Source organism: Somniosus microcephalus, chromosome 2 (assembly GCF_052327205.1).
Source record: "Somniosus microcephalus isolate GS21.2 chromosome 2, FLI_Smic_1.0, whole genome shotgun sequence".
Classification (NCBI taxonomy): Eukaryota; Metazoa; Chordata; class Chondrichthyes; order Squaliformes; family Somniosidae; genus Somniosus; species Somniosus microcephalus.
In genome coordinates, this window is record NC_140988.1 from 356,164,311 (window position 1) to 356,178,200 (window position 13,890).

Sequence of the window (13,890 nt, forward strand, 5' to 3'; positions counted from 1 at the left end):
CAGTATTAAGGACCATATTTGCCAGGAATGGGCTGCCGGAACAGATATGTTCTGATAATGGACCGCAATTTGTGTCCGAAGAATTCAGAAAGTTCTTAAAAAACAATGGGGTTAAGCACTACACGTCCGCCCCATACCATCCCGCCACCAATGGATTGGCTGAAAGGTTTGTCCAGACCTTCAAGAAGGCCATAAAGACCATGGGTAATGAAGACATAAAACTTCAGCACAAGGTGGATAACTTCTTATTCGCATACAGGAATGCAACACATATGGTTACCAACCAAACTCCCGCCATGATGTTCTTCAATAGAAACCTAAGATGCCGGCTGGATTTGGTCAAGCCCAACATCAGAAGGGACGTGGAGAACCGGCAGTTTCAAGGCATGAATGAAAGGCCAACTAGAACCTTCCAGATAGGTCAACAAGTTTTGGCCCGGGACTACCATACCGAGAAATGGCAACCTGGAACTATCTGCACACGACTAGGACCACTGATGTATACCGTGGACATCGGAGAAAGCATAATAAGGCGCCATGCTGACCAAATCATAAAGTCATCCGAAAAGGGACAACCTACACCACAACTCTATACGTCTCACGATGAAGTAGAAATACCCATATCTACCTCTGATCCGGTGATACTGGAACCCGATGAACCCGACACTGGCATTCAAGCCGAATCAGCCTTGCCAAAAGAACCTACTACACCACCAGAAACTACTACACCCCCAAGGCGTTATCCGGACCGAGTCAGGAAGCCTCCTGAGAGACTGACTTATAATTAATTAACTACAGCAATGTGTATATTATTTTTCTTATAACATGTAATTAATAATTACTTAAAATATGATGTACTGGTTAGCTAAAAGGGGAGGAATTGTAGTGTATGTGCCTTTAAGAGCCCCAGGTGTGCTGTAATGCCAGTAATGGCCACTCGGGCTATATAAGCCTGTATATTGTGTATATCCGTTCGAACCCCCCCCCAGACTTTGCTTAGTAAATACCTATGAACCAACTCCTGTCTTCAGTGTCTTTATCAACACACGGACACTACAGAATGCACTGCCTGAAAGGGTGGTGGAGGCAGACTCAATCACGACTTTCAAAAGGAAGTAGGATAAGTACCTGAAAAAAAAACATTTGCAGGGCTACGGGGAAAGGACGGGGGAGTGGGACTAACTGAGGTGCTCTTGCAGAGAGCCGGCACGGGCTCAACGGGCCGAATGGCCTTCTTCCATGCTGTAACCATTCTATGATTCTAACTATCATATGGACATAGGAACGTTTAAATGATTGCATAGAAAGGTAGAACACTATCCTTTAGGACAACGTTTATCACCAGAATGGGCCTAAGAAACAAAGTGAACCTTTGATAGGTGGGAGAGCTATGGCGTCGCTTTACTTGATCACCAGTTGGTTGCTGAGCTTCACTACGATTAAGCAATTCTCTCTCTATCCATCCTGATTCAGCATTCTCAGCAGCAGCTCATATAATGGATAGAAACCATTGAATTAGTTCTGTGCTGGATCGTGTGGAAGCACAGGCTGCATTAAAAAGAAAGACTTGCATGTGCATAGTGCTTTATCAAGTCGCAGAAAAATCTCACGGCTACACGTACAATGGATAACTTTGAAATGCATTAGGCAAAGGCGGCAACCATTTGGGACACAGCGAGATTCCATCGTGACGAATGACTAATTCATCTTTTTTTTTAGTGATATTGAGTAAGGGAGTTTGCTGTGACTCTGGAGAGCTTCCTGCTCTTCCTCCAATTCCGGCATAGTAAATAGACCTGAACAGGCAGATGAAGCCTAGGCTTGACGTCTTTTCCAAAGGATTGCACTTCTGACAATGCAGTACTCCCTTGGTGCTGTATTGGAATGTCAGCCTAGATTATGCACTCAAGTCTAGATAAATACATAAAGGGGAAAAAATTTGCAAGGCGATGGGGAAAGAGCGAGGGAGTGCAACTAATTGGATAGCTCTTTCAAAGAGCTGGCACAGGCACCATGGGTTGAGTGGCCTCCTTCTGGCTGTGTGATTGTATGAAAGTCCTCAAGTGGGACTTGAAACCACAAATATTTGGCTCAGAGGCAAGAATGGTACCACCTGTAAATGTTAAATCTACATGAATAAATAAAAATATACCATGTGCATCCAGAATGCCTGGTTTTACACAATCAATTGTAGCAGTAAAATAAACATGTATACACAAAAGAACAGGGAGAATAAATCAACACCATACTCGAATCCTGGTTAAGTTTCATTTAATTGATTTGATATTAAAACTTTGATGACTTTTAACACACAGAAATATTATTCTAGTGCCTGCCTTGTTTCCCAAACAAAGCTTTATGCAGTCAGCCCCCATGATCCCAATTCTTTCTCTCCGTCTTAAGCTGTTTATACTGAAGTGATTTTATACCTACTTAATAGAGCATTTGCAGAATTAATCAGTGTCCAATCTGCAGTGCATTCTGTGACAATAAGACAAGCCTGGGTACCCTTTAAAAAAGTGCTCAGGCCTTAAGGCAAGAACGGAGACTGGAAAACAAATCTCTAATGCTTTACTTGTGTTTTTTTTTTCCCCTCTCCTATCCAGTTATGCCTCGTTTTGCTGAACAAGTGGAAGTTGCAATTGAAGCACTGAGTGCAAATCCCCCACAGGCTTTCGAAGAGAACGAGTTCATAGATGCTTCACGCTTAGTTTATGATGGAGTACGTGACATCAGGAAAGCAGTGCTGATGATCAGGGTATGCTTGCTAACTGTTTACTAAGACTTTTAGGCGTAAAGGCTGCAGGGCTCAAAGTACCTTTTCGTAAAGTCAGTACAAAAAGGCACAGTTTTAAATGTAAGGCACAGTAAGTGTGCAGTGTATGGATTGATTAACTTAATGTTTCAGCGTATTTTCTATTTTGAGACCACATGTTGTTTGTTCTGCTGAAGGAGCTGCTTCCACAATGCACAGTTGCCTTTAAACTTTCAGCAAGCTTCATAACATGATTTCTGTATTACAGCTTTAGAGTGGTGGAAGTAACTCCCAGCCAAAGCAGTATTTCAGAATCACACTCGTCGGTGAGGCACTTGAAAGGCTCAGCACCACCACCTTTACAGTGGCGGTGCTTTGCAAAGTGGTAAGTGGGTGAAAAACCCAACGAAATCTCAGGAAGCACTCGGCCACAAAACACCTGCTTTATTTACATGTGATGTGGCGCACTTCCGGGCAAGCAGGTCAGGGCCATGGTAGAGAAATCACAGTGGCCATTTTCCAAGGCGGAGTTTTGGTAAAAGGCCTGCCCATCCCATTTTATGTGACAGACCACCACCACTACACCACCCTTGAAAAAGGAAAATCCCGGACTTAGTGCCAGTTTTGAGCTATTTGTACTTGTAGATTTTTTGTTCTTTGTGGAGTTGGGTGATACTGGCGAAACCACTGATGAGATGGTGTTGGTGGGCCCTCTGCTTCAGAGTGAATGTTTGTACCACTGAATGGATTGCTAGGCGACTTCAGAGGGCATTAAGAGTCAACCATGTAATGTGGGACTGCAGTCGCATTTACGCCAGACCAAGTAGGGGTGGCAGGTTCGTAGGAACAGGAGTCGCCGTTCAGCGTAGGGTTGCTAACCCTGGTTGAATGCCTCCCTGGAGGTTTCATCACATGACCTTCAGCTTCCAACAACCTGCCCCCACACCCTGCCCCCACACTCCCGCTATTAATCACCCAATGTGTCCAACCTCGCGACGCACCACCTTCCCACGCCAATTGAAAAGCGAGCAGACTCATCGTTAGCTGATTGGATGATTTTTGACTGTCAATCTAACAATGTTTTTCCTACCTCCAATATTTTTACAACTAATAAACAAAGTTGTTCAATGAAAACTCAATTTTTTTAACGCCCGCTTGCTCATAGCGGGAGTCCTGGAGATTAATCTTCAATTCCTAGAGACTCCAGAACAATCCTGAAGGGTTGGCAGCCCTAATTCAGTCTCTCGAGCTTGTACGCTTCACTGAAGGACATTGGTGAATCAGTTGGTGTCTCCAACAATTGGGCAGCTTTCAAGGCCATTTACTTGGTGCTAGCCCACAAATAAGCAGATTCAATTTTTGAATTAATTTTCACCACTTGCCATGGTGGGATTTGAACTCACACCCTGTGTGCTGCTAGTCCGGTACCATAACCATTACACTTGGAAGACAGGGCATAAACTCTCTTAGTTCACAGACAACACCAAGTTGAGAGGGATTGCAAACTACTGAGGATAAGTTGATCAAAAAAGAAGGGCGTAGATAGATTGGGCAGCTGACGAGTGGTAGGTGTCATTCGCTATGGAAAAATGTAAAGTCATAAGACTGCAAAAGGATAATAAACAATGATAATATAAGCTAAATAATATTTTACAGTACAATACACAGGAGAAGGATTTGGGGTGCTGGTGGATATATTTGCTGAATAAATCAGTAGTCTGTGGCAGCAGTAAAGATAGCAAATAGGATCTTGGAATATATAGCCAAAGAAATACTGCAGAATTCTCAAAAAATGATTGCAAACATGTTGATTTGCCCCCACATGTGTACAGTCCTGGTCACCATATTAGGAGAAAGGCATTCTAGAGGGTGTAGAGAAGGGCAACTAAATTAACAGCTGGGATTAGGCACCTGGATTATGAGGAGCAGGTGCAGAAACTGGGAATGTTTACACGGGAGAAGAGAAGACTCAGAGATAATCTTATTGACGTTAATACTTAAAGGGCATTGACAAGATAAATGTTAATATGTTTAACTTAGTCATGCATGCTACAGCAATAAGATATGGGCCTAGAAATTTGATAAAGCCTGAAAACGGGCGGCGCCACCGCGGGGGGAGGTTTGCTCGCGCCCGTTAAAGGATCGCAGGCAGCACCGTTATTTTGGTGCTGCCTGCTGATTTGAATGATTGGAGCGCACAGCTTAGCGTGGAATACGCTACTTAAGGCGGTGCGTTTGGCAGGAGGCCCAATGTCGCGTAGCCATAGCGTCCCTGGAGCGAGGCAGACTTTTCTTAAAGCAAGGCTGTCATTTTAGAAAAGCAGTCTCAAGTCCTTAAAGGGGCACTGCCTACTAAAATAAAAAATAAAAAAACTATTTAAAAAATAGGCAGCCATTAGCCCTTAGAGCTCAACTGCCTTCTTAAAAACAATTACAAATAATTCCAAAATGGCAGTCTTTAGCTCTTAAAGCTGAACTGCACGTAAAAAAATGGGAAAATGTGCTTCAGCACTAACACAAAAGGCTCAGCAAGCCAGGGAAAGGGCACCCAGGGTCTCGCATGCAGCACTCCAGCTTTGTGCAGGTGGTAAAAAGTGGACGAGAGATCCTCTATCCACAGGGGGCCAGGAGGCCCTCCAGAAAGAACGATGTGGGACCAGATCACTGAGGCCGTCGCAGCCAGCAGTGTCGCCTCCAGGATCTGGCTCCAGTGCCCAAAGAAGTTTCATGACCTCAGACCAATGGTCAAGATCAGTGAATGCATCTTCAAAAGCTGGCTCCTACCAACTGCACCACTGTCCTCACACACTCACCATGCACGACTTCCCCTCCCCCCACCCCCCCATCACTCACCTACCAACAATCTCTACCAAACAGGAGGCACATCTCCCATTCCTAGCTTCACCTCACCCCCTAGGAGGATACGGTGCTGGCCATTGTTGGCAGGGGTATGGCTGAGCCCTTGGCCAGTGGCGGGGCTGAAAGAATACAAGGTGCCGGTATCCTCATACATTATCCTTCTTCTCACATTCCACTTCCTCTTATCCCACAATCTCTTCTGATGTACAAGCTGCGCACGGTATAAGCAAGCAGCTCTTGCTTCCCCACTCCTCTCACCACAACCCTACCCTTGTGCCTTCCTCATTTCAGACATCCAAGAAATCCAGCATGCCTAGCCAGTGACTGACCAAGAAAAGGGAGAGGAGAGTGAAGAAGAAGAAACTTCGTCACTTAACTTCACACTCCCAGCCACCAGCTCCTCAAGGTCATCCAGCAAAGCCATTTGCAATGTCCCCCACTGAAAGTCAGCAGCCTTCCACTAGCCGTGCTGCAGCCACTGGGGTAGCACTGCATGACATCAGTAGGATAGGCAAAGGCAGGTGCAAGACAGTCACGAACGAAATGCACAAGGGTGATAAGTTGATTTCTTGATATTATATTGGATACATAGATGGATAAAGTTGGATTGGAAAGTTTGCTTTGTGGTGGCTTTTATGTCAGCATTGTGGCCAAGAGGACGCTGTGATGGTCAGTGATAGAGAGAAGATAAGGGGGGAGAAATTGGGTATAGCCCCGTTTGGGGCGCTAGATCTGGCGATGCGCAAAGCCTAGCGCCAGTTGCGATTTAGCGCCACCTGGCGCTATATTGGGTCGTTGTGCCCCTGAGGGTGATTGCGGCGCTAAATCAGGTGGTGCACGAGGCTCTTAAGGCGCTATCCCAGGGGCGCAACCCAATTTAGCGGCGGCGGGGTGCAGCACAGGTGCTTTCAATAATCACTGACCCCGAGACACACTGGCGCCGACCAGCTCTTAAAGGGGCAGGTCGAGTAGGATCACCAGACCCAGCACTTCCTGGCATGCCTTAAATTCAGCGCTAACTTACCTGAGGTGCTCCATCCTGTCAAAACATGGAGGGGGCGAGACAGAGGGCAGAGCGCTTCACCGAGGAGGCCCTTGAAGCTTTGGTAGGCGCTGTGGACCGCAGGCGTGATATTCCCTACCCTGAGGATGGGAGGAGGGCTCAACATGCAGATTACCGGCGAGCATGGAGGGATGTGGCCACCAGAGTGACCTGCAGAAGCGTGGTGGCCAGGAGCGCCGTCCAGTGCCGGAAAAAGTTCAACGACCTCACTCGGGTCGTCAGGGTGAGTGCCTTTTCCACGATCATCCTCATCCCTCCATCTGCACCTGACTTAATGGCTGGAGGTTGCCCGAACCCCCAAAGGCCATCTGTCTGCCTGCACTCATGGCCCTTCCAGGAAACACACACGCACATTCAGTTCAATGCATAATGAAAGGGCTAATCTACCATGGGGGGCATGTAATGTCAGCTCATTGCATAATGCTTCAACACTTCCCGTTCTTTCTCCTGCAGGCGAAGCTGGCGAGGAACCGCTGAGAGCAGCTGGCCACCGGTGGAGGCCCGCCTCACCTGCAGAACCTAAGCGAGTTGGAGCTGAGAGTGCAGAGGATAGTGGGACACCGGCTGACTGGACCAGTCGCCTCTGGAGCTGCCGACCCCAGAGTGGACAGCGATGGTAAGGCTCTCACCTTTTTGATCTCTCTCCTACCAATTGCTCCCCCCATCAGCATGATTCTCCACTGCCGAGCCACAACAGTACATTGCAGCACTTATGCCTCCCTCGCTGCCACCCTGTCCTCACACTAAAGCCACTCCTGTACCTCCCTGCTTTCAGATGGTGAATCGCCAGGTGAGGCTGCGGGCCCTCAAGCTGCCACTCTGAGTGACTCTGGAGGCGACGACCAGGAGGATGCTGGACCATCCCAACCAACCTCAGGCGAGCGAGCTCAACGCCAGAATGGGGGCACTACTTCCCTGGAGGGGGGCGGGGGGACCAGCTCTGAGGAGGAGGCAGTTCCAGGCACCAGCGGGCTGCAGCAACGCAGGGGGGTGAGGGAAGCTCGGGTGCCGTCTCCCCGGAGGGTGAGTCAGGCTGCCAGTGCTGCTGCACAGAGCACAGAGGAGGTGCGTGCCCTCAGAGAAATGAGCGCCCAGGCTGGCAGGAGGAACACTGAGCTCATGGCTGCAGTGGGAAGGTTGTCTGAAACCATCGGGACACTGGCGCGGAGTGTCCAAGACATCGGCGCAGCACAGGCCTGGAGTGCGGTGGACTTCGGGTCAGCATTGGAAAGGGCTGTCCAGGGCTTCGCCGAAGCACTGGCACCTGCAACGCAAGCGCTGAGTGCTGCCACACAATCACTCGCTGGTGTCCTGCATTCGCAGAGTGAGGCCAGGCGACCAGTGACTGCTGCCACCCTCGATGGCTCAGACAGGATTACCCAGGGCCCTCAGGGCACCACAGCAGGCCAGCAATCTGTGCTCCAGCAGATTGCTCCGGATGCTGAAGCGCTGCCCCATGGGCGTGCCAGTGTGTTGCTGGAGCAGGGAGGTACTGTCCTCTCTCAAGATGACAGCATTCCTGCTGCCACCACTGGCACTTCCCCACTGCAGCTGCCACCACCTGCAGGACAGACTGCTTCCACCCATGCACAGGTGGAGCAGTCAGCAGCTGGGCCCTCTAGGCGCAGAGGTCGTCCAGGCCGCACCTCAGGGGCATCTGCGCTCAGGGACAGTCAGCAGGCCTCCCCCAGCCTTGCTGCAGCCACTGGGGTCACATTAAGGAGGAGCTGCAGTGAGGGAAGGGGCCAGAGCCGCAAGAGACCGAGATCCCCATCCGGGGGCAAAGAGTAAAGGGGGGGGGATGAAGCCTCTGTTGAGGTCGAATCAAGGCCATAGAGGATGCCATGAGAGAACCTCATGTTTTGGACAGTCTCACGGGAGGGAGAGGAAATTATGTGTCTGTGTTTTTTAAGCTTTCTGTTGTTATTCCTTTTTCATGTTGAAATGAAGCTATTTCTTTGTATTAAAACACTTTATTCATTTGCAAAGGCCAAGTCTGGTTTTTAAATGATTTTTGCCCCTCACTGGCTTGGGGGTATGAGGGCGGCTCCAATCCTGCTCCTGGAATGGCCACAAGCATTCCGTCAGAGGGGCCTAGAAGCGACTTCTGATGAGCCTCTGACGCACAGCCCTTCCAGAAAGTCCCTCCCTCCCATCTTGGTCCTCTTCCTCCTCCTCCTCCTCCTTCTCCTCCTCCTCCTCCTCTGCTGGTGCGTCAATGTCTGCTGGCATTGGCTGGGAACGTAGGATGGCGAGGTTATGGAGCATGCAGCAAACAACGACGAAGTGCGAGACTCGCTCAGGCGAATACTGCAGAGCTCCCCCGGAATGGTCGAGACAGCGGAACCGCTGCTTCAGGACGCCGATTGTGTGTTCGACAATGTTCCTCGTCGCCAGATGGCTCGCATTGAAGTTTTCCTCAGCAGGGGTTCTGGCGATCCGGAGTGGGGTCATCAGCCACGGGTACAGAGGATAGCCCTTGTCCCCAAGAAGCCAGCCTTCTGGGTGAGCCGGGGCCTCGAGAAGGTCAGCAACAGAAGTCTGGCGCAGGATGAAGGCGTCGTGGCTGCTGCCTGGAAACTGCGCATTGACTGCGAGGATCAGCTGCCGGTGGTCACAGACCAGCTGTACATTCAAGGAATGGAACCCCTTGCGGTTGCGGAACTCCTCCGGATTGAAAACAGGTGCCCGCAAAGCCACGTGCGTGCAGTCAATGGCACCCTGCACCATGGGGAAGTCCGCTATTGCTGCGAAGCCCTCTGCGCGCTCCCGCTGCTTGTCCGGGGTCATTGGGAAGGAGATGTACTGCCACCTCCTTCGAAACAGGGCATCAGTCACTTGACGGATGCAGCAATGCACCGCGAACTGTGAGATGCTGGCTATGTCCCCAGATGCAGACTGGAAAGAGCCGGTTGCGTAGAAGTTTAGGGCAACAGTCATCTTCACAGCCACCGACAGCGATGTCCTGCACCTTATTTGAGGCTGCAGATCTGTCCGAAGCAGGTGGCACAGCTCACTCACGACCTCCTTTCTAAAGCGCAGCCTTCTGAGACACTGCTCCTCCAACATGTTCATGTAGGAAAACTGCTGTCGGAAAACCCTGGCAGCGTAAGGTCTGGTGTGGCGACGTCTGTTGGCCCTCCTCCGTCTGGCCATGGCCGGCTCCCTCTCCCTGCATCTCAGTACCCTTTCTAGATGATGCTGCAGCAGGACGTTCCCCTCCAATGCAGCCCCCATAATAAGCACGCACAGGAAGTGTCCCCTTTGTAAAAGCTCACCAGCAGCAAGGCGATGGTCAGAAGGCTGAAGTTCCTCTGCTTGCGCGGGCTCAGTGGTCAAAAGGCTCTCTGTGTGCAGCTCAGCAACTCTTTGTAACTCAGGAAGAAGTTGTGCTCCAGAAATGGCTGCCGTTTTTAAACCGCACCAGTCCCCTTTAAATAACACCCCCCAAGACCGAGAGCAATTGGGTAAGGTTCCCTGTAAGCTGTCACTAATAGCGCCAGGCGCTACGGAGGGGGCACCACTGAATTTCTGATCCGGGGTGCACAAAAGGCGTTGCACACTGAAATGACGTCATAATCTGCGCCCATGGGCGGGCGCTACGAGTTTGCGCCGGCGCTAAATGCATGGGCAATATGGGGTGAGGCGTTAGGCATCCTGCGCCCGCCCGGAAATTGGCTAGCGCCCCACTTCTCGGCCTCTTTAGGCGTTAATCGGTGGCGCTACCAAACGAATTTCTCCCCCAAGGTGTGGGACTAATGTTGAAAGGGGAATTGAGGTTGTGGTCACTGGTATCACAGGCAGATGATTCCATCCCGGATATCCTGGCCGGAAAGGGGATGTCTGCATTGCATCCTTCCTTCCGCTTTCTCCTCTTTTGCTTCCTCCTCTTCTGCTTCCTCCTCTTCCCTCTGCGAGCAGCTTGTCCCCTTTGCTGCCTCTGCTTCATCTCCATTTACCAGCTCCCCCCCACCTCCAGGCTAGTGAGCAACTGGTCTTCTCAGAGGCAAAAGATTGCAGATGCTGGAATCTGAAATAAAAACAGAAAATGCTGGAAATTCTCAGCAGGACAGGTAGCATGACGACCTGAAACGTTAACTGTGTTTTTCTCTCCACAGATGCTACCTGACCTGTTGAGTATTTCCAGCATTTTCTGTCTTCCTTTACCATCCAAAGACTTGCAAGCATCCAGCAGCACTCCCTGCACAATTTAACAACTTTTTAAATGTATTGTACCAAGCCACTACTTCAATGAAATATTTAAAAAAACTGAAATCCAAACTTACCTGAAAGATGTGTGTGTCCCTATAAGAAGTGCTGACAGCGTCTCTGCAGTGCTGCTCCACGCACGTTCTTCCATGCGGGGTTTGGAGAGGGCATCGAAAATAGTAGTCATGCGTCAAATCAGGCTTTGCATGCTGATTGACATCACGATCTTCTCATTTGAATTTGAGAAGCCAGGGCTGGCAACGACAGCGCTATGGACCTCACCAAAATGGCAGCCGTCGTGCTTTACACCGCAAGCGAGGCAGCCGCCATTTTTTTCAGAAATATGTAGCAAACACATGGCGTTAAGGTAGGGAATTTCTAGGCCATGGCTTCAACGTAGAAAGTACAGTTATTAAGTTAACAACAACAAATACTGCATTTATATAATGCCATTGACATAGAAAAACACACCAAGGCCTTTCATAGAAGCATAACCAAGGAAGGAGATATTAGGAGGTGTGACCAAAAGCCTGTCCAAGAGGTGGGCTTTAAGGAGGGTCTTACAAGAAAAAGCAGTGGGAGAATATCGGAGCTTCGAGCCGAGATGGCTAAATGGGACAGATTTCGAACAGATCTGGCAACTCAAAACTGGGCATCCATGAGGCGCTGTGGGCCATCAGCAGCAGCAGAATTGTATTCAACCACAATCTGTAACCTCATGGCCCAGCATATCCCTCACTCTACCATTACCATCAAGCCGGGAGATCAACCCTGGTTTAACGAAGAGTGCAGGAGAGCATGCCGGGAACAGCACCAGGCATACCGAAAAATGAGATGTCAACCTGGTGAGGCTACAACACAGGACTACTTGCATGGCAAACAACGGAAGCAACATGCGATAGACAGAGCTAAGCGATCTCACAACCATCGGATCAAATCAAAGCTCTGCAGTCCTGCCACATCCAGTTGTGAGTGGTGGTGGACAATTAAACAGTTAACAGGAGGAGGAGGCTCCAAAAATATCCCCATCCTCAATGATGGTGGAGCCCAGCACATGAGTGCAAAAGACAAGGCTGAAGCATTTGCAGCTATCTTCAGCCAGAAGTGCCGAGTGGATGATCCATCTCGGCCTCCTCCTGAGGTCCCCAGCATCACAGATGCCAGTCTTCAGCCCATTCAATTCACTCCACGTGATGTCAAGAAACGGTGGCATAGTGGTTAGCACTGTTGCCTCACAGCGCCAGGGACCCGGGTTCGAATCCGGCCTCGGGTGACTGTCTGTGTGGAGTTTGCACATTCTCCCCGTGTTTGCGTGGGTTTCCTCCGGGTGCTCCGGTTTCCTCCCACAGTCTAAAGATGTGCGGGTTAGGTTGATTGGCTATGATAAATTGACCCTTAGTGTTAGGGGGATTAAATAATAGGGGTTACGGGGATAGGGTGGGATATGTGTTGGTGTAGGGGTTATGGGGATCGGGTGGGATATGTGTCGGTGCAGGCTCGATGGGCCGAAATGGCCTCTATCTGCACTGTGGGGTTTCTGTGATTCTGTGATTCTGTGAAACGGCTGAAGACACTGGATACTGCAAAGGTTATGGGCCCTGACAACATTCCAGCAATAGTACTGAAGACTTGTGCTCCAGAACTAGCTGCGCCCCTAGCCAAGCTGTTCCAGTACAGCTACAATACTGGCATCTACCCGGCAATGTGGAAAATTGCCCAAGTATGTCCTGTCTACAAAAAGCAGGACAAATCCGACCCGGCCAATTACCACCCCATCAGTCTACTCTCAATCATCAGCAAAGTGATGGAAGGTGTCGTCGACAGTGCTATCAAGCGGCACTTACTCAGCAATAACCTGCTAACTGACGCCCAGTTTGGGTTCCGCCAGGGCCACTCAGCTCCTGACCTCATTACAGCCTTGGTCGAAACATGGACAAAAGAGCTGAACTCAAGAGGTGAGGTGAGAGTGACTGCCTTTGACATCAAGGCAGCATTTGATTGAGTGTGGCATCAAGGAGCCCTAGCAAAACTGAAGTCAATGGGAATCAAGGGGAAAGCTCCATTGGTTGGAATCATACCTAGCACAAAGGAAGTTGGCTGTGGTTGTTGGAGGTCATTCATTTCAATCACATGACATCACTGCAGGAGTTCCTCAGGGCAGTGTCCTAGGCCCAACCATCTTCAGCTGTTTCATCAATGACCTTCCCTCCATCATAAGGTCAGAAGTGGGGATGTTCGCTGATGATTGCACACTGTTCAGCACCATTCGAGACTCGTCAGATACTGACGCAGTCCGTGTCCATATGCAGCAAGACCTGGACAACATTCAGACTTGGGCTGACAAGTGGCAAGTAACATTTGCACCACACAAGTGCCAGGCAATGACCATCTCCAACAAGCGAGACTCTAACCATCTCCCCTTGACATTCAATGGCATTACCATCGCTGAATCCCCCACTATCAACATCCTGGGGGTTACCATTGATCAGAAACTGAACTGGACCAGCCATATAAATACTATGGCTACAAGAGCAGGCCAGAGGCTGGGAATTCTGCGGCGAGTGTCTCACCTCCTGACTCCGCAAAGCCTTTTCACCATCTACAAGGCACAAGTCAGGAGTGTGATGGAATACTCTCCACTTGCCTGGATGAGTGCAGCTCCAACAACACTCAAGAAGCTCGACACCATTCAGGATAAAGCAGCCCGCTTGATTGGCACTCCATCCACCACCTTCAACATTCATTCCCTCCACCACCGGCGCACTGTGGCTGCAGTGTGTACCATCTACAAGATGCACTGCAGCAACTCGCCAAAGCTCCTTCAACAGCACCTTCCAAACCCGCGACCTCTACCACTTAGAAGGACAAGGGCAGCAGACGCATGGGAACATCACCACCTACAAGTTCCCCTCCAAGCCACACACCATCCTGACTTGGGCCTGTATCGCCGTTCCTTCACTGTCGCTGGGCCAAAATCCTGGAACTCCCTTCCTAACAACATTGT

The 13,890-nt window shown here is 49.9% G+C and overlaps 1 protein-coding gene across 2 annotated transcripts in view; it reads left to right on the forward strand.

Moving 5' to 3' along the window:
- Positions 1 to 13,890, forward strand: part of ctnna2 (catenin (cadherin-associated protein), alpha 2) — a 1,873,786-nt gene that overhangs the window by 1,562,148 nt on the left and 297,748 nt on the right. For both annotated transcript variants that reach the window (XM_085975533.1, XM_085975534.1), the window contains one exon: positions 2,607 to 2,758. In XM_085975533.1, the coding sequence (XP_085831659.1) occupies positions 2,607 to 2,758 (152 nt within the window). The remainder of the gene's footprint in view (positions 1 to 2,606; positions 2,759 to 13,890) is intronic.